We start from the raw sequence: 21,271 nt of genomic DNA, 5'->3' as shown, positions 1-21,271 counted from the left end.
TAAGACCCAGTCCCCAACCCTCAGCATTTATAACAAATCAGAAATAAGACATCTGTAGTACAAGATGGGACATGTATTATAAAATAGCAGAGATTCAAAAGAGGAATACACCACATCCAGACAGTAAGAAGAGCCTGCTTACTCCTCCTTAATTGTTAGCACAGAGATATGCACATACTTAACACTTACACTGTATTAATTGCTGAATTTTCCTCTGAACAAATATGGTATATTATTAATAAAGTCCCTTTTATTCCAAAATCCAAGGAAACTTCAAACTCATTCATGAGATATTTATTAAAATAACACATACATCATTACTGAAAACTGTATACCATCATACAAAAAAGAATTTTATTTTGGGAAATCGATTCCTAATTTATGGCAAGTTTTTACTTTCAGAAATAAAACCACAAAACAACACAATCTAATTCAATCTTAAAGGCTGGCATGCTGAGCAAGGAATGTTCTTATTCTTTGTAGGAGCTCCTTCTTTACACTGTCAGGTACCAGGGCTGAAATACAAAAAACAAAAATACAAGAGTAAGAAGATTCCAATTAATATGTCAATTTGGCATTTGATAATTTATTCAGAATTAACAATAAAATAATTTCATGAATAACCCATATGCCTTAAAAATGAAAGAGGTAAAGATATCTGAAAAGATAAAGTATATTTGCAATTCATTATTTAAGTGAACTATTCAATACTTAAATACACTGCACAATGAGAATAAAACATGGGAAAACTCTTTAAACTAGAAGTAGAAAAGATCTTTTTGAATCACAGAGGATTAAAACAAATTGATAAATTTGATTTAAATGCAACAATGACAATAAGTTGGTCAAAATCACCATAAACAAAGGGAAATGACAAAAAGTGGGAAAACACTCTTATAGAAAAGGCTGATCACTCACTACATTTCTCCGGATTGATAAGTGAAAGATCAGACTGATTGAAAAATGAGCAAAGGAGGTGAAGAAAAGGCAAAACAACAGTTCTTGAACATAAAGGGGGTATAACTTCATAATTGAAATGTAAACCAAAACCACATTCAAACAGCATGTTTTGGCAATCATACTGGCTAAAAACCAAAGGTCAGTAATATCATGTGTTGGTAAGACTGAGGGAAAACTGGCTCTCTTGTATGAGCTGGTGGAGGATATAAATTGGTACCACACTTTTGGGAAGCTAGTTTGGCAATACTGTATTGAAGTAAGTGCACATACTCTCTGACTCAGCAAAGATGCAAAAATTGCAACAGGAGTTACATTTGTGGTATTTTTACTTCTTCAACTTAGAACCATGTGACTATTATCTATTCAGAGTATAACTCAAAAAAAAAAAAAAAAAAAAAAAAGCCCTGCTCCTAGGAATTTTTAGTAATTTTAAATTACTATTAAATGTCAATAAACCAATGTACACTGTTTTGTTTTGTTTTTTTCCTTTCTTGGCTACTAATAAATAAGGACAATAGGGAACTAACTGAAACTTCTAATGCTACTTGCCTATATCCAAAGGAAATGAAATATTTCCTTTGGATACAGTTCAGTATTTGTGTAGTGAATTCCACAAATAAGTATATAAATTAAGTAGGACACATACTCCTTTTTACAGATTATTTAGTTTAAGCCTGCTAGAAATAAAAGCTACATGATTAATTCAAGACCAGTGGAAATGTGATCACTATATATATCAAACACACTTTTAATAAAAATTATGGTGATGGAATATAGATCAGTTGCCTTGGAGTTAGGGATAAGGTATGACTATAAAAGGAAAGCTTGAGAGAGTTTTTTACAGGTAGGAAAGTAGTTACATGAATCTGTACATGCATATAAAATTCACAGAACTGCAAACTAAAAAATGGTCAATTCTACTGTATTTTAGTTAAAAAAATAAAATAAATACTTCTCTTGGCTATAAAAGACTATGAACATAAAAGAAAAGATTTATTTTTATTTCTCTGTTCTGGATTTGCTCATTTTCTAGCAGCAGAGCTATAAGGGATTGAAATGTCTAAGATAGAAGTGTTGAAGGAGAAGCAAAGGAAATTTCTACCCTGTATAACCAGCTCCAAAATGTTACATAAATTACAGAAGGAAAATAGAAAAAGAAATTGGAGAAAATTATTTTAAAATGTAAATTCATGTGGGGAGCAATAAATAATGTGTTTGTTTTTCTTTCCTTGAGATGTATTTGATGAAAAAGTCCGTTTTTTTTTTTTTAAAAAGCTGTAGACAGGCCTACAGGCTACAGGATTCTGTAGCTCTTTCCCAGCAGGTAGTTAAGAGAATTAGTATTCTCTAATAACAATATTCAAATTTTTTTTTACTTTTTACACTTCCATGTGAGAAAATCGATAATGGATCATCTAATTTATCTGCTTCCACTTAAAATTACCAAAAGAGGGGCACCTGGGTGGCTCAGTGGGTTAAAGCCTCTGCCTTCGGCTCAGGTCAAGGTCCCAGGGTCCTGGGATTGAGGCCTGCATTGGCTCTCCGCTCAGCAGGGAGCCTGCTTCCTCCTCTCTCTCTCTCTGCCTGCCTCTCTGCCTACTTGTGATCTCTCTCTGTCAAATAAATAAATAAAATCTTAAAAAAAAAATTACCAAAAGAGACCCTTTCACAATAAATGAAAATAATGCAGCCACATCTGAGCTAACAATGTAATGTAGTTCTTAATACATATTACATATTATCAATGTTAATATAATATTTCCTCTCTTTCGTTTGTCTTCTGTAAGGAAATGAAGACGATGGTAGTGTGAATTTTAAATACAGATTACCCACAACATGAAGTTTTACAGCTACCAAATTCTTAACTTGGACACTTAAGAAGACAGAGCTTTACTTATTTTTAAAAAAAGAACATTGACTCGGGCTGAAGTAAGTCTGAATGATTAAATATGTAAGTGAAATTGGGCCATATCTAACAAAATTAATAAATCCTATCTTCAGGTGATACTTGCCTCTACAAAATCCCCAATTTAAAAAATTATCTGTCTTAACAACCATTATCAACTTACATCTGTATACTGCTTTAGAGTGCAAAAACATTTTATACCTCTCATCTATTACTCAAGACTATGCCAGAGAAGAAAATAGGCAATAAAAATCTTTCCCAATGAGGAAATGTAAGTACCCAAGTAATTTTGGAAAGGCTGTTTTTCCCTTTAAAAAGAAAGAAAAGCTGAACCAGCAGGAGAGAGAGAAAAAAATCACGTCTTCAGCACACCTTTCCTTTCACATAATTTTTATTCCTTACCTCTGCCTTTTGGTGTGATTTCAGCCACCAAGTCATCAACAGTAACGTGTTCTAGTCCTTTTTCTTTAATTACCTCTTATGCAAAAGCAAAAAACAAATCATATCATTTAAAATCATTATCTGTAAGAAAGATTTTCATAGAGGAAGGGTTAAGATCATGTTTTTAGAGTGCAGATTGGTCTTAAAAAAAAAAAAAAGAGGACACTTCTTTTTCTCTTCTCTAATGAAGGTTTAGCTCAACCTTAAACATATTAAATATTCACCAGATCAAAATCTTAAAAGCCTGTTCATTTCTCAGCTAAATAACCTGTAACTTAACAATTATTTTAACACTGAGAATGGATCTGAACTGTAAGGTCAAATCTAATTATGTGCAAAAAGCTGGAAATTTATAACAGATCTTATTTCACCATAATCATACCAGCTCCTGAATGTATGGAAGGGGTAAAAAGCTATTATTTGAGTCTAACTTGTAATTTCATAGCCCCAAATTAAAGAACAGAACAACTCCCTTGTTCCTTTCTCTTCTCTAGGCTGGGCCAAAGGAAAGAGAAGAGGGAGAGGAGTTAAAATCGACTGAAATACTATTAGGCGCTAGGTGATTTACAGCATTTGATATTCGTAACAAGCTAATGGACTGGGCATTTTTCCACTTACAAGTGACCCAACTAAGGCTTAAAGATTAAATAACTCATCCAAACATGAGCTGAAATCCAGCTCTAGTCTCTTCCAGTGAAGCTCTGTATGGCCCCCAAAACTATGCTTTTTCTAATGTGCTACACTGCCTTCTTGGGATTCACGATATAAATAGTCTTTATTATTAATTGCAGAAACTACTACGATATAATGGGAGTTCACTGAAAATATCCAGAATTCCAGTATACCGAAGTCAAGCCAGAAGAGGCTCATCTTCATGACATGTATAATCTACCTAGTGGCATCATCATCAATACCTAGCAATTTTATAAGCTTCTATTCTACATTTAAAACAATGTGTAATTACCTAAGAGCTTTTATAAGTAAATTTTTCAAAAATAACACTGTTAAAGCCAGGAGATATAATTCCTATGGAGTCTGCCAATCATAAAGTGTTCAATTTGTTATAAAGTTAAAACACAGGAATAACTAGTATTTCACTTTGAGTACACACACTGAAAAAGGTTGGAATGAATACTTGGATGCCAGAAAAAATCTTGCCTCACTTATTTTAAGAAAAATACAAAGAAAATTTCTAAAGATTTAAAAAATTATGTCTACCAAAAGGGGGTGGAGAAATCAGTGCTAGAAGACTGAATTTTCTATTTGTTTAAAATCATGTTTGGCACTCAATAGATCTTAAAATACTGTCTACTATTTCCTAGTGAACCCCAAGCCAACAAGAACAATGAAATCAGCTTATCTTGTAAATGAAACTGATTACCTTTACAGTGTGCCTTCAACTGGTCCTTCCAGCCACATTCAATTAATTTAGCTCTCAGCAACTCTTTGAGGCTGTTGAAACAGAAAACGTTTTCATATTACACTACAACAAGGTAAAATATTTTAGATAGGAATGCGTGAAGCAGAAGTTCAAATGTTCAATTAAAAATTCCCTGCCTTCTAATCTCCAAAACTTTGTCACCTAATTTTGATTCTGTTATTAAATCATTCTTTGATCTTACGAAGTCATTTGAACTCCGGACTTCATTTTCATCATCGGTAAAGGAAGTGGATAGGGTACCTAATTCTCAAGAAACTCTACTCTCTGGCCTTCTCAGACACTTTCTACTTACCTCCAACAGGAATATTGTGAGTCTTGTACAACTTCTAAATGGTATTAGTTGGGCTTGAAGCACCTACACCTTAAAATCTTCAAACTCCAAAATCTATTCTTCAACTACAGACTCTTATCCTTTAGCTCTCTACTTCCCCATGATATCCCTCTCTAAACCTTAAAAACTTTCCCCTCAATTTTTTCCAATAACCCTCTAAATGGTATTTCACTGATTCCAAGACTGTTGTTTTTCCCCACATTTCAACGATTCAGCAATTGGTATGTCTATCATAATTTAACTGGCAGTATCTTCTTTTTCCCTAGTAAACAAAAATAATGGTGTGGGTCTTCTGGGTGGATCAGTCAGTTAAGTGTCTGTCTTCAGCTCAGGTCATGATCCCAGGGTTCTGGATTCGAGTCCTGCACTGGGCTCTCTGCTCAATGGGGCAATCTGTTTCTCCTTCTCCTTCTGCCCTTTCCCTCCTGTTTGTGCTCTCTCTCTCTTTCTCCGTCTCAATAAAATCTTAAAAAAATATATATATATATATATATGGTGTGTATTGTAACTAATGGCATCATGGATGTAATAAAACATTTTCTTACCAATATTTTCTTATCCTTTCGCCATACCCACTCTTACAAATCCACAATCTTCAACCTAAATCATTTCTCAGAGCTTGAACATGTCATGTCCCAAACCAAACCACTTCTCTGTCAAAATTTCTAAACATTTACTATGTGACATTTTCATCTTGGTATTGATTCAGGCCTTTCCATCTTAATAGGGCCAAAACCCAAGTTCTGCTTCTCTCCCATTTCAAACTATGCTCCCTGTCAGAATGCCATTGTCCATCCTTGTTCCTCAGGCTAGAAAATTTGGCATCCTTCACTCAGCAACTCTGCTAAGACTACACGTACGGGCCATAGAAGCAATTCCTATGGGTTCCAGTTTTAAGTATATACTATATTTCAAATGTTTTTCACCATCTTTGCAATTATTTCCCTAGTCCAAACCATCTTCTTCTCTTGACCGGACTATTACCAAAGCCCCTAACGTGTCCCCTTGTTTCCTCCCTTATAGACCTTGCTCTCCTTCCTGTGCTCAAAACAAGTCTGTGGCTTCCCAATTTACTTAAAATTCCAAATCTATGCTATAGCCTAAATAAACCTCCATGATCTTCCCCCTCCCCAAGTTATGCCTCTGACTTTATTTCTTCTTCCCCTCACCCATTTTTTCAGGCTCATGAGCTTCCCTGTGGTCATCAAAATATTACGCAAACTCATCTGGGGTTCTTGGCTCTTGGGAGTCCCCTCATTCCTTCATATCCTTCTGACCTCTTACCAGTGAAGCCTTCTTTAGTTTTATTTGTCTCAAATACACACCTCATTATTCTCAGTTTTATTTTTCCTCTAGAACTTATCAATCCACATAATACAGACTTACTGTCTTCTCCCATGTAAGCTCCACGGAAGAAGGGACTTTATTTTGTTCGCTACTTTATCTCCAGCACCTTAACAGGACATAGCATGTGGTAGAAACTCAGTAATTTTAAACTGCGTAAGTGAAAAAACAAACAATAATAAATAACCCCCTTCCCTCATTACTGCCAATACTATCCTCTCAGTTCCCCAAGGCATTCTTCTCAATGTCTTCTTCCTCATTTCTCACATTGAGGGCTGCTTGTGCTTTAAAAGAAATTGTAAGTTCTCCTTTCTATTTTTGCTGTTTCTCATTTTTAAACTGATAAAATCTGCTAACACGTTCTTCTGTAATCTTATCTCTAGCCCTTCAAGTCTCTCGTCCACATTGCCAGGCTAATATTCCTCAAAAGCAAATATGATGTAGTCATCCCCCTTCTTAGGATCTTCTCATGATTCCCACCACCTAAGAATAAAGTCAACAACAGCTGTTTCTTCAAATCCGTCCCTCATTTTCCTGACCTTTCTTTGACACCACTCTTAGCATAAGAAATCTCCGTAGGGTTCCAACAATGGAAATGAGACCCAGGCAAGGTTGACCATAACTGGCCTATGTACCTAAGTAAGATGGTAATCACGCCAGGTACTTTGCTGGAACTACTAGGAGAAAGGTAGTCTGAGCCACAGGGATATGAATTCTGAACTGCTAATCTCTGCCACCTTGTGGGTAGAGTCTGCTTGAGAATAAAGCCAACACAGAGGAAAACAGAGCTGAGAAAGAAAAAGAAAGACATAATCTTGGTAACAATTTTTGAGTGCTTGGACCCAGTGGAGACTGAAGCAACTTCAAGCTAAGCTTATGTATTTCACTGGTTAAGGCAGTTTCTGAGTTCTATCATTTGCAAATCACAGAATTCTGACTTACACAAAAGCCACTCCTCTGGTCTACTGTCACAGCAATATCACTTCCCCACTTTACCTGCTAGCTTTAATTTTTGTATTCCTCGGAACATTATCATGTTGTAACAAGTCTGTCCTTTATTGGCTGGAAGAATGGCTAATCTTTTCCCCCTGAGCTGAAGTACTTCTTTTACTATTTTGTAACTGATTACCCTAACGCCCAGGTAGAGGTGAAGGATCCCTCTTGTTCCTTATATATTTCTCTTAGGCAATTTTTCACTGTTCTGGAATCCGTTCTTGGTTCCTGAGTTTCTGTTTAGTACTTCCAAACCTGTTCTTTCTTCAAATAATTACCTTGGCCAATTTTGTGCTAAGGATGATGCTGGGGATACAATGGTATTTCTGTCAAGGAACATAGATTTGGAGGACACAAACAAGCAAAGCAGGTGGTTATAATACAATGTAATTAAATGCTAGGCTAGAACAGGGTATCTGGGACTTAACAAATTCCTACACAAGATGATGTTAATTAAATTAAACCTGAAAGGGGTGCCTGGGTGGCTCAGTGGGTTAAAGCCTCTGCCTTTGGCTTGGGTCATGATTCCAGGGTCCTGGGATCAAGCCCCGCATTGGGCTCTCTGCTCAGCGGGGAGCCTGCTTCCTCCTCTCTCTCTCTGCCTGCCTCTCTGCCTACTTGTAGATCTCTGTCTGTCAAATAAATACATAAAATCTTAAAAAAAAAAAATTAAACCTGAAAGATGAACAAGAATAAGTAAAAGATCAGGGGAAGAATGTTTCAGAAGACTAGGAACAGCACATTCTGCTCTGAAGTTGAGAGTGTAGTAAATGAAACTGGTTCTATCACATTATCTCCCTGTTAAAAATTGGGTAACGTTATGTTTTTAATTGTAGTCATTTCAGTAGTTTTTTCTTTTCCATTAGATTATACATTCTTTGAGAGAGTCATTTCTTGTTCATCTTTCTAGATGGCACACTTTTCTTTAAGAATGCAATACAGAACACACCTATTTTTTACAGATGTTAGTAACTGAAACTTGATAATCTCAATTTCCCATAATTCCTTCCATTGACATCAGTTTTGTTCCTTGATATTTAGATGCTCATGTGTAACGTAACTATAATTTAAAGGCGTTAAATGTAGTTTACTAACACAGTATATTGCTTACCGTTCTCTTTCTCCGGTTTCTATCAACTTTTGGTTAATCGCTGCTCTCATCTGCGCATCTTTGTTCATCTTGCTAACCTGAACATCAACATGTATTTTCAGATACAGAACACATACAAAGCATTTTCTTCTAATCTTCCAGGTAAGCATCCCAACATATTTAACATTCTATCAACTGAAGGGGTGATAAATTTCAACAATGTGTTAACAATGTTATTACTCTTAATCATATTTACTGCATCCCAAAAAGTTATATGACTAACTCACATTACAATTTTTCTTCCCCGCATATACTTTTTAATTAATGAGTTTTTGGATAATAATAATCATTGTTAACTTTTATGTAACACTTATGTGCCAAGTACTGGGTTAACACATTGGTTTTTTTTTTTTTTAACCTCATTTAGTTCCCCAAACTGATTCTTTTACATAAGAATTATTAACTATTTGTATTTTACAATTGAGAAAACTGAGGCACCAAGACAGAAAGTGGTGAAGGCAGTATTTGATCTCATGTACTTTGAGCCCAGCAGCGCCAAAACACTGTAACATCACATCATCACTGCCTGCTAATCATTTCTGCACCTTCACTGCATTCAAAATTTCGGGAAGTCATAGAACCTAAACACTAATAAAAGATTAAGCACTGCTGGTGAAAAATCAAAGTTCCAGATTAGGCTCTAAGTGCTCTACTTTTGAGTAGGATGTACCCAGAATTACAACTGCCAAACTGGCTCCAAGTACGTGTGTGCGTATCTTCATCAAAGCTTGCTGGTGGGATAAAGGAAAAACAAATCTCAAACTAATTCCTAACTTAGAAAATTCTCAATTTTCCGTGGGAAGAAAAAAAAAAAAAAAAAAAAAGACAACCGAAAACAAAGAGATATAGAAAAGAGGAGGGCAAAAAATCAAAAACAGAAAAAAAAACCAACATCACTGTACATAATCTGTCACTAACTTGGGACCACTTTCGCCGTGTCCCACCTCCTCTACATGAAAACTCAAGCTGGCAATTGAGTTTTGAGTTGGGGGGAAAAAATTTCTTTTTTTTTTCTTGACTGGAACGGGAAAAAGGAAGGGCCGGGTAAGGACTGAGAAATGTTTGCTTGTGTAGTTGGAGGCGAACATTTTCAAAATAATTCTAAGGCCTCGTCCGTACCATTCCTCGAATATTGAACCTGATCTCGTCTTGGCCCCTAAAATACGGATAGTGACCTTGGACAAGTCCATTCTTAAAGGCCTCAGTTTTCTCACTGGTAAAACGAGGGCGCTAGGGGATCCCTCCCAGTTCAGACATTCTTTGGGAAAATAGAACAGGGCGGAGACAGCGGGAGAGGCGGGAGGGGAGGAGCCAGAAAACAAAGCGTGGACTGGCTCCAGGCCAACTCCGGTCGCACGCCCTGTCGGAGAGCCCTACAGGCCCGCGAGCGCGGGTCGGGGAAGCTAACGAAAGACAGCACATCGAAAGGAGCCTGGGCTGGGCCCGGGTCCCGGCCCTGAGGACCACGGGCATAGCTCACCACCATCACCGCGGGCGAGGGCCGTCCCTTCCCAGCGACGAAATGACCCTTGCGCTGACGACCGTTACCTACCACACTCTTCGGCTGCCCGGACCTAGACCCTCAGTAGCTCGGGCACCTAAGCACACAGAAAGCTAAAACACGCATTTCCGGGGCGGGGTCTCGCCACCCTGCCTATAACTGTGAGAATTTAACCAGCGCGGGCCGCCTCCTGGTCGCTCAGCCTTCTGGGTAAGAGAGTCCAGACCATGCTCTCGCTCGCGGGTACTGAGTCTCCGAAAAACTACCTAGCCCGACATGCAACGGAGTCGACTTTCTCCTGGACACTACATTTCCCAGAAGGCATCCCGCACCGCGGTGTTTTCTGGGATGGGAACCACGCCGCTCGAGAGCCTCGGTACTAAGAGCGAAGCGCGGACCTTTCAACAAGAGCTTTATTAATTCTCACGCTACGACCCAGGAAGGCTATGGAGGTGGCTGCTAATTGCTCTCTACGCGTGAAGAGACCTCTGTTGGATCCCCGTTTTGAGGGTTACAAGCTCTCCCTCGAGCCGCTACCCTGTTACCAGCTGGAGCTTGACGCAGGTGGGAAGCGGCGGCGCCCCCCCCGGCACCCTAGTCCTCCCCCCTGTCGGCTGCCAGCGGCCGGACCCTTCCCTCATTTTCTTCCTTTCTGACTTGGGCAGGCCCGGCGACCGGGGCCTTCCGCACGGCGGCTCGGGCTGGGGTAGACCGAGGGTGGCCGCCCTGGAGACGGACGCCCATCCCGGAACCCAGTGGGAGTCCCTTTCGCGTGGCTGTTAGGCTGCGAGACCCTGGGCGGGCGCTGGCTCGGGCTCCCAGGCTCCACGGCTCGTCACGGGGCACGCGACTGCTGCTGCCTGGGCTCCGGTCGCCGGTCCGTCCTGGCCTGGCCCTGCGGCGGAGGAAACTCAGGGCTCGTTTCGCTCTCGAGCATCCTCGGTGACCGTGTGCGCGGAGAAGCCACACTTCCTGCGAGGACCCCCAGCTCCTGTCTCCTCTGGCGGAGACCCGTTTCGTAGAAGAGAAACTCCGTTGCAGTTCAGAGCATTTTTAGTTGCATAGGTGCTGTCCCACTAAGGACATAATCGTAGAGAACATGTCTAGAAAATTTTGAGGGAAAGTCGATTTCATGCCTATGCTTCTGCTGTTTCTTTTGTGTGTCTGAGGCTGGCCAAAAAATCCATCCTTGTTCTTAACGAGTGGTATTTTCGTTAAAAAGCCCAGAGATCTGCATTTTTAATATAACTTTCTACTGGTTCTAGTGCATGTTGCGAGTGGATCACACATTGAGAAATACTGATCTAGAATTAAGGAATTTTGTCGAATAAGTGTTTATTAATTGATACATCGATAGAGAGCCTGTTTTAGGAAACATCTATTGAGAGAGGTTTTTTATGTTACAGGGTGATATTATCAAGATGAATGTGATACAATCTGTAAGATAAAGAGTGCATTTGGCTACTTTGGAAGAAAAATATAAACATAATTACAAATCAGTGCAATAAGGCAGTGATTGGGTTATGTATGGAACATGATGGTAGTGCTTAAGCATCTTTCCAAACCAGCAGGGAGATCTGGGAAGGCTTCCTGGAGGAGTTGATATCTAAGTTGAGTTTTGAAGGAGAAGTAAGAGTTTACTGGGTTAAGATAAAATGACCTTAGCTTTTCTTTCATTCCCTTCTTTTCCTTCTTCCACCCCATGTCAGTAATTGATACGACTATATTTCGTTTGTGCATTAAAAAGCCACCCAAACTCAGTGGCTCAAAAGAGTAAGCAGTTACTGTTGCTCACAAGTCTACAAGTCAGGTAGGTGTTTCTTCTAGTAGTGGCTTGGACTCATTCCTGCATCTTTGTTCACTTATGGATCTGCTTGGTGGCTCTGCTCATCTTGGCTAGACTTCCTCATATGTTTGGGGGGTTCTCTGGCTATAGACTGCTATAAGATTATTTCAGATGGTCTTTGCTTAACTCTTCTCTGTGTGGTCTCTCATTTTTAGCAATTTAGCCGAGGCTTACTCCAAGAGAAAAGTAACAGTGCACAGGCACTTTTTCAAGCTACTGGTGTGGAATAAGTTTGCTGTTGTCCCATTGGTCCAAACAAGCCACATAAACAAGCCTTCAGGTCAGTGTAGCAAGCTCATAGGAAAGGACATAGATCCAGGGAGGCATAAAAAATTGGGCATATTGTTCTAGTCTATATGTAGTTGCTTATGTTGGAATCGTGAAGGATCTCTTCTTGTAGTCTCTCTCTTCAGTCAGCAATACAGTCAGCTCAAGATTTGACTTCTCCTTGGCTCTGCCATTCCCTGAATGATGGTTATCTCTTATCTAAACTATAGTAGTTTATTGACTAGTTTTACTAGTTTTCCTTCCTTCCATTCTCTGTAAAGTAGTATCATAGTTTTTAATTTTATATTTATATGATATCCTCTTTCCTCCACTAGACTGTGAGCGCCATGAAGACCGTAATGTTTTCTTTTGTTCACTGCTCTGTCTAGTGCTTAGCATTGTAGCTGCTCAGTAAATCGAGTGAGTGAAGAAAAGGAGTTGTTATTGAGGCCATTCCAATCCTGAGAAAGCGTGAGCAGTGGGAGAGTAAGTAGGTGTTGTGTGGGACCTGATGCAGTCCTGTATAGCTGCAGCAAAAAATCTGGGGAGGTAGAGGCCACTTAGAAAAATAGGTGAGGGCACTGTTTGCCTTGTGGATTTTATCCACATGGATAAGTCAGTGTTTCCCAGACGTTATTTTGGGCCCTTAAAATGAAAAGTAAAAGCTCAGCTGTCAAAGATTTGCCAGCTTTTTAATTTGCTAAGTGGAGATGTTTCTTTTTGTTTGTTTCAGTTTTATATTTAAATTCTAGTTAGCTAACATATAGTGTAATACTGGTTTCAGGAGTAGAATTCAGCGATTCTTTCTTCACTGATATATAACACCCAGTGCTCATCACAAGTGTCCTCCCTCCTTAATGTCCATCACCCATTTTAGCGCATGCCCCACACACCACCCCTCCAGCAACCCTCAGTTTTGTTCTTTATAGTTAAGAGTCTCTTACGGTATGCCTCCCTCTTTTTTTTCCTCCCTTCTCCTATGTTTATCTGTTTTGTTTCCTAAATTCCACGTTTGACTGAAATCGTGGTACTTGTCTTGCTTTGACTGACTTGTTTCACTTGGCTTGATAAACTAGCTCCTAAGTGGAGATGTTTCTTAAAAACTGATGTCCTCACCCATTCTTGCATAAGCAAAAGGATATTTTAACATCAAAAAAGCCGGAAGCAAACTCTCCCAGTACCTCTAAATTGAATACATTAACTTTATTAGCAACTCACCAAGTTGTCTTGTTCTCCCCTTTTTCACCATTGTTGGTTTTGGAGTCTGTGTTTGGGATGCAGGGCTGGAGGTCTTGAGGTGCCGGTTAGGGTTTTAGGTGCAGAGAAGAAATAGATTGAGAGATTGAATAGTCTAATCTTACCTTCTGTGGAGGTTGAATTTGGAAGATTGGAGGAATAGCGACGAGGAGTCCACTTTGCAGGCTTTTGCAGTAGTTCATGTTGAGGAGCTTGCATTAAGAATTGTTACTTAAGGGGCGCCCGGGTGGCTCAGTGGGTTAAGCCTCTGCCTCTGGCTCAGGTCATGGTCTCATGGTCCTGGCATCTAGCTCTCTGCTCAGCGGGGAACCTGCTTCCCTTCCTCTTTTTCTGCCTGCCTCTCTGCATACTTGTGATCTCTGTCTGTCGAATAAATAGATAAAATCTTAAAAAAAAAAAAATTGATACCTGAGGAGAATGATGGAGATTTTATTCTTTTTAAAACTGTCATTTCTAGAGACAGTGAGGTATGACTAAGGAGTTCCTCTTGGCACTTTGATTTCTTTTATGCATTAATTCAGCAAAATGTTAGTGGATGGTGTGAAGTAGTGTATTTAGGATGTGAGGATGAAGATGTGCTCTGGTTTCAAACAGCTCAAAATACTAGTTTATTTGTATCCTCTTGTTTTAAATAATGTTAGTAAATTGTTCTGAAGCTCCCTTTGCCACATAAAAAATAACTGTCAATTTGTGTATTCCAAAGAATTAAGCAAAAACCCCTTTTTCATAAAACTGTAATTTCCCTTTGAACCAACAATTCCAATTCTGGACATTTAACTTATACAGGTCTTCTTCCTTCACTTACAGTAGGGTTATGTCAAGACAAATCTGTCTTAAATTGAAAAGTGCATTTAATACATCTGATCTACCTAACATCATAACTTAGCCTGGCCTACCTTAAGTGTGCTCAGAACACTTGCTGTAGCCTAGAGTTGGGCAGAATCATCTAACACGAAGTCTAGCTTATACTACAGTGTTGAATCTCATGGAATTTATTGAATACAAAGTAAAAAACAGAATTGTTGTATGGGTACAGAATGGTTTTAAGTGAATGGTTTGTTTACCTTCATGACCAGTCATGTGCCTGACTGGGAGCTGTACCTTGCTGCCATGGCCCAGCATCACCAGTAATACCCTACTGCATGATCATTGGCCTGGGAAAAAATCAAAATTCAGAAGTGCAGTTTCTACTGAGTATGTATTGTTTTGGCATCATTGCAAAGTTGAAAAATCCCAAGTTGAACCAATTTAAGTTAAGGATTGTCAACATATTTTTTCCCCCATACTTACTCTTCACTGTGGAAATGTCTTTGCATATGTTTTCCCCCTGTATTTTACCTAGCTAACTCATACTCCATTTGTTCATCTTGGTTTACATGTTACTTACTCATAGATTCCTTTCTTGACTGTCTAGTTAGAATCTATCCTACAGAATCTGTACAAATTAGAATCTATACCTGCTTTACTACTGTGCCTGGTCATAAACTTTATCATACTTTGTAGCATTTGGTTTCTGTTTTCTCTTTTAAAACTGTTGGTTTTGTTATGGATGGTTCCAGTGTCCATCTTTCAGTGCTTTACTTCTAGGCCTGGAGCATGCCTGGTGAATAATAGATGATTTTATATCACACATGCAGATTAAATAGGTTTATTGGGATAATTGACAATAAACTGCATGTATTTAAGTGTACAGGTTGCCAGACGTAAATACACAATCATTGAAGTCCTCACTATAATCAAGATATTAAATTTAGCTCTCATCCTCAAAACTTCCTGTGGCCTTTGTGACTAGCCCTCCGTTCCTCCGCATACCCACTTCAAGTCCCACTGCTGTGCTTTTGGTCATGATAGATCAGCTTGCATTCTCGAGAGTTTTATATACATGGAATTACACAGTATGTACTCTTTTTTGTCTCGCTTTTACTCAGCATAATTACTTTTAGTTCGTGCTTGTGTGGGAGAAGGATGTCGAAATCTCTTTCATTGTGGATTTTTCTCTTTTTCCTTGCAGTTCTGTCATTTTTGCTTCATCTATTCTAAAGCTCTGTTATGGAGGCGCCTGGGCAGCTTAGTCAGTTAAGCCTAACTGAGTCAGTCAGGCTCAGGTCATGATCCCAGAGTTCTGGGATCTAGCCCCACATCAGGCTGGCTCCCTGTTCAGCAGAGAGCCTGCTTCTCCCCTGCCCCTCATCCCACTTGTTCTCACACTGATTTTCTCTCTCTCAAATAAATAAATAAAATCCTAAAAAAAACAAACAACAACAAAAAAACCTCTGTTATGTTGCATAAACACTAATATTTTGCCCTCTTAATAAATTGACACCTTTATCATTCAAAAAATAACCTTTATTCTTGGTGATATTCTTTGCTCTGAAACCTACCTGATACTAAAATAGTCACTCAGGCTTTCTTTTGCTAAGTGTTATCATAGTGTGTGTATTTATTTATTTCCTTCTTTTAAGTTTTGACCTGTTTGTGTTTTAGTATTTAACATGTATTTTTTATTGGCAGAAATAGTTGAGTCTTGCTTTTTTATTCAACCTGACAATCTCTGCCTTTTAATTAGACTGTTTACATTTGATGTGATTATTGATTTTGTTAGTTTGGGTCTTTCATCTTGCGATTGGTATTCTGTTTTGTCCTATCTAGTGTTTGGGAAAACGAAATTTTCCGTTTTCTTTAAAATTTAAAAGAAATTTTTTATTTTCATTTTTTAATGTTCTTTTAGATTATTTTCTTTTTTTTAAAATTTTTTATTTTTTATAAACATACATTTTTATCCCCAGGGGTACAGGTCTGTGAATCGCCAGGTTTACACACTTCACAGCACTCACCAAAGCACATACCCTCCCCAATGTCCATAACCCCACCCCCCTTCTCCCAACTCCCCTCCCCCCAGCAAACCTCAGTTTGTTTTGTGAGATTAAGAGTCACTTATGGTTTGTCTCCCTCCCAATCCCATCTTGTTTCATTGATTCTTCTCCTATCCATTTAAGCCCCCATGTTGCATCACCACTTCCTCATATCAGGGAGATCATATGATAGTTGTCTTTCTCTGCTTGACTTACTTCGCTAAGCATGATACGCTCTAGTTCCATCCATGTTGTCGCAAATGGCAAGATTTCATTTCTTTTGATGGCTGCATAGTATTCCATTGTGTATATATACCACATCTTCTTGATCCATTCATCTGTTGATGGACATCGAGGTTCTTTCCATAGTTTGGCTATTGTGGACATTGCTGCTATAAACATTCGGGTGCACGTGCCCCTTTGGATCATTACGTTTGTATCTTTAGGGTAAATACCCAGTGGTGCAATTGCTGGGTCATAGGGCAGTTCTATTTTCAACATTTTGAGGAACCTCCATGCTGTTTTCCAGAGTGGTTGCACCAACAGTGTAGGAGGGTTCCCCTTTCTCCGCATCCTCGCCAGCATCTGTCATTTCCTGACTTGTTGATTTTAGCCATAATGACTGGTGTGAGGTGATATCTCATTGTGGTTTTTATTTGTATTTCCCTGATGCCGAGTGATATGGAACACTTTTTCATGTGTCTGTAGGCCATCCGGATGTCTTCTTTGCAGAACAACAACAAATAATCCAATCAAGAAATGGGCAGAGGACATGAACAGACATTTCTGCATAGTTATTTTCTTTTAATTTTATTTATTTACATAGAGAGAGAGATCACAAGTAGGTAGAGTAGCAGGCAGAGAGAGAGCTGGAAGCAGGCTCCCCACTGAGCAGAGAGCCCGATGCGGGGCTCGCTCCCAGGTCCCTGAAATCATGACCTGAGCTGAAGGCAGAGGCTTAGCGCACTGAGCCACCCAGGTGCCCCTGGATTGAGTATTTTCTTATGAAATCATTTTTGTCACATTTGTTGGTTTATTAGCTATAACCCTTTGTTATTTTACTAGTTCCTTTAGGGTTAAGGGTATGAATCTTTAACTTATTACATGATACATTGAAATAATGTTACACTACTTAACTTGTAATATAAGACCCTATAATAGTATACTTCCATTTCTTTTTTTCTGGCCTTTATGCTATTATATTTATGTTTTCAAAAGACATTTTTGGCATGTGTAGGATTCTAGGTTGATACCTTTTTTGTTTTCAGTACATTTGATCCTTGAATAATAAGGGTTTAAAATATGCAGGTCCACTTATACTTGGATTTTTTTTTTTTTTAATAAATATGGTACAGACCATGAATGTGTTTTCTCTTCCTTATGATTATCTTATTAGCACTTTTTTCTAGCTTATTTTATTGTAAGAACACAGTATATAATATATATACAGAATATGTGTTAATTGTGTTATTGGTGAGATTTCTGGTTTATGGAGAGTCAAAAGATACAGGTGGATTTTTTAATGTATACCGGTCAGTGCTCCTAAACCTTGTGTCATTCTAAGGTCAGCTATATTTTAAAGATGTTGCCTCACTGTCTTCTTGCTTTTATTGTTTCTGATGGAAATCTGCTTTTTCCAGTCTCCATTCCTTTATACATGACATGTCTTTTTTCTCTTTTACATTGGTTTTGAGCAGTTTGATTATGTTGTGCCTTGGTGTGGTTTTCTTCATGAGTCTTGTGCTTTGGGTTTTGTTGGTCTGTCTAGATCCGTGGGTTTATAGTTCTCCAGTTTGGAAAGTGTTCAGCCATTCTCTTTCACTTTTGTTTTTGTTTTTTTAGGAATCTAGTTGCCCATTTTTAGATTGCTGGAAATTGATCCCAGCTCATCAGTGCTCTTGATTTGTGTGTGTTTTTCTGTTCTTTTTTCCCCCGTGTTTTATTTTGGATAATTTTTATTTTCATGCCTTTACCTTCACTAATCTTTTCTTTTACAATGTCTAACCTGTTATTAATCCCATTACATGTATTTTTCATCACGGATATTGTAGTTTCTTTTTATGTTTTTCGTGTCTATTGTTTTGAGCATATGGAATGCACTTTAATAACTTTCAATGTTCTGTTCTGCTAATTATAACTTCTCTGTCAGTTATGTTGAGCTGTTGATTGATTATTCTCTTCTTTGTGGATTTTGGGTTTTTTCCCTCTATATGAATAGTAATATTTGATTGATGCTAGAAATTGTGAACTTTATGGTTTTGGCCATAGGACAGATTTGAATTCTTACAAGCTTCATCCGCTTTATTCTGGGATGCAGTTGAGTTACTGGAAACAGATTAAGTTCATTTAGTGTTTTATGATATGTTAGGCTGGTCTGGAGCAGTGTTCAGTTTGTCTCACTACTGATACAAAAGTTTTCTGTGTACTTTACCCATTATCCCATGAATTAGGTGTTTTCTCCATTCTCACTATTGGGAACAGTCATAGTTCCCAGCCTTGTGTGAGTGCCAAACTTCCCTCTTAATCTAGAAGAAGTAGGAGAGAATGGAATATGTGAGAATTAACCTTGGACAGGAGAAGAGAAACAGAGAAATCAAAACTTTTTCTTCTTATGTGTAATACAGCAAATATTTTACATGGTTTAAGGTTAAGCTTATCAATAATTTTATAGGACAAGTATTATTAATTTTCATTACAGATGTGGAGATAGGGTAGAAAGGCTAGTTACAATAAAACTACTTGACAGTGGCAAAGCTGACTCCAAAGCTCATGCTTTTTCTGATCTATGTGGTCTCTGGACTCTTTACTTCAGGGGAGGGAGAGTAAAAGCTGGTGAAGGTTTAGCCTGTAGTCAGAGTAAAGGGAAGAAGAGCTATGTAACCATTAGATTTATGTAGTGTTTACTCTAAAATTCATATCTGCTCTTAGGGTAGAAAATATGAGGGGGCGCCTGGGTGGCTCAGTGGGTTGAGCCTCTGCCTTCGGCTCGGGTCATGATCTCAGGGTCCTGGGATCGAGTCCCGCGTCGGGCTCTCTGCTCAGCGGGGAGCCTGCTTTCTGCTTCCTCCTCTCTCTCTCTCTCTCTCTGCCTACTTGTGCTCTCTCTGTGTCAAATAAATAAATAAAATCTTTAAAAAAAAAAAGAAAATATGAGGAAGAGAGGTAGATGACTATGTTAATTTGTGCAGAAGCATTGTATAAAATAGGTTAGTGGGAGCAATGCTCTGAATTCTAGTTCTGTTATGTTCCGTAAATCTTACTTCAGAGCTCTTAGCGTGGACTTGTGCAGTAGTTTCACCTTATCCAGTTTCAGTTTCACTGTCTGCAGTTTCAGTTACCCATGTCAGCTGCCATGTAGAAGCAGGTGATCCTCCTTCTGGCGTATTGTCAGAAGATTGGTAGTAGTCTAGCACGTCATTCCCCTCACTTCATCTCATCACATAGGCATTTCATTCTCTCACATTATCACTGGAAGAAGGGTGAGTACAGTATTTGAGAGAGAGAGGCCACATTCGTGTAACTTTTATGACAGGGTTTTACTGTAATTGTTCTATTTTATTATTAGTTACTGTTAATTTCTTATTAGGCCTAATTTCTAAATTAAACTTTATTATTGATAAGTATGTATGTATAAGAAAAAAGTATATATAGGGCTAGCACTATCTGTGGTTTCAGGCATTCTCTGGGGATCTTAGGACATATCCCTTGCAGATAAGGGAGATGGGGCTGTACTCTTTTTTTTACATCTTTTTACACAAATAGAGAACTCAGTAACTAAGTGAAAAGACTTATTATTAGAAGATAAATTGTCTAAGAAGTGGCCTTTGTAATACAAGTTAATTTCTTAATGTTCTTTGTTTCTATCCCTGCTTTTTTAAAACTACGAGCTCTACTTATATAGGTATTAGAACAAATCATATTTAATCAGTGTTGAAAGAGTTGAATATTGGCAGTTTCACGTGGCTCAACGTAACAGTATATTTTGAAAGGACAAGAAGCAGTAATTGTAACCATTATTAACACCATTATAAGGATCATGTCTGTTTTATATTAACCAGTGTATGCCCATTCCCAAGCACAGTACATGTAATAGACATTCAGTAAATAAATTGTGAATGAGAAGCTATAGGTTTTTCAAGTTACATACATGTTTTATGAGAAATCTAGGTGAAGATTAAGGGAGATTTTCTTATTGTTGGGTCCTAAGTTCTTTTAAAAAGACTAGTAGAGAAAGGTTTTTTTTTGTTTGTTTGTTTGTTTGTTTGTTTTTTAAGATTTTATTTATTGATAGAGGGACAGCAAGAGAAGGAATACAAGCAGGGGGAGTGGGAGAGGGAGAAGCAGGCTTCCCGCTGAGAAGGGGCCCTGATGTGGGACTTGATCCCAGGAACTGGGATCATGACCCCAGCAGAAGGCAGATGCTTAACGACTGAGCCATCCAGGTGCCCCAAGAAAGGTTTTTGTTTAGCAAAGCTCTTTTATTTCCAATGCAAGATAATATTAAATAATAAAATATTTACTACTCTGGCTTCTTAGCCCTCTGTTAAAGAGGTTCCCCTTCTTCCACCTTTTCCAAGATTCCAGCGGAAATTCGAGACTCCTTTTTCTCTGTCTTCTTTCTTAGGACACTCTATTGAAGAGCAGCTCTGCTAGTGATTAAGTTTATTACTTTGTTTTTTTTTTTTTTTAAGATTTTATTTATTTATTTGACAGAGATCACAAGTAGGCAGAGAGGCAGGCAGAGAGAGAGAGGAAGAAGCAGGCTCCCACTGAGCAGAGAGCCCAACGTAGGGCTCGATCCCAGGACCCTGGGACCATGACCCGAGCCGAAGGCAGAGGCTTTTAACCCATTGAGCCACCCAGGCGCCCCTCAAGTTTATTACTTTGTGAACACTGCTTTTTCCTTTCAGTTGTTCTGCCTCTCCTTTTATAAACTCTAGATGGTTAACATGAAAAATGCAATGATAGTTTTTACTTTTTTA

The 21,271-nt window shown here is 38.5% G+C and overlaps 2 protein-coding genes across 3 annotated transcripts in view; one reads left to right on the top strand and one right to left on the bottom strand.

The window, feature by feature from the left end:
• Positions 1 to 278: 278 nt before the first annotated feature.
• ENY2 (ENY2 transcription and export complex 2 subunit) lies at positions 279 to 10,222 on the bottom strand. Of its 2 annotated transcripts, none has more exons than XM_059395051.1 (5): positions 10,119 to 10,222; positions 8,528 to 8,604; positions 4,689 to 4,759; positions 3,269 to 3,343; positions 279 to 515 (listed from the first exon to the last, which is right to left on the bottom strand). In XM_059395051.1, the coding sequence occupies exons 2-5, from the start codon at positions 8,593 to 8,595 to the stop codon at positions 439 to 441; spliced, it is 291 nt and encodes a 96-aa protein (XP_059251034.1). In that variant the 5' UTR covers positions 8,596 to 8,604; positions 10,119 to 10,222; the 3' UTR covers positions 279 to 438. The 2 variants fall into 2 exon arrangements, with proteins under 2 accessions (XP_059251034.1, XP_059251033.1); XM_059395050.1 differs by having other exon boundaries at positions 10,047 to 10,209.
• A 189-nt stretch (positions 10,223 to 10,411) lies between these two features.
• The window catches only part of NUDCD1 (NudC domain containing 1), a 79,288-nt gene continuing 68,428 nt past the window's right edge, over positions 10,412 to 21,271 (top strand). The window contains exon 1 of the mRNA XM_059392944.1: positions 10,412 to 10,631. Within this exon, the coding sequence (XP_059248927.1) occupies positions 10,514 to 10,631 (118 nt within the window). The 5' untranslated portion in view covers positions 10,412 to 10,513. The remainder of the gene's footprint in view (positions 10,632 to 21,271) is intronic.

This window comes from Mustela nigripes, chromosome 3 (assembly GCF_022355385.1).
Source record: "Mustela nigripes isolate SB6536 chromosome 3, MUSNIG.SB6536, whole genome shotgun sequence".
In the NCBI taxonomy this organism is placed as follows: Eukaryota; Metazoa; Chordata; class Mammalia; order Carnivora; family Mustelidae; genus Mustela; species Mustela nigripes.
The sequence above is the reverse complement of the archived record's forward strand: the minus strand, read 5'-3'. Positions and strand labels throughout refer to the sequence as shown.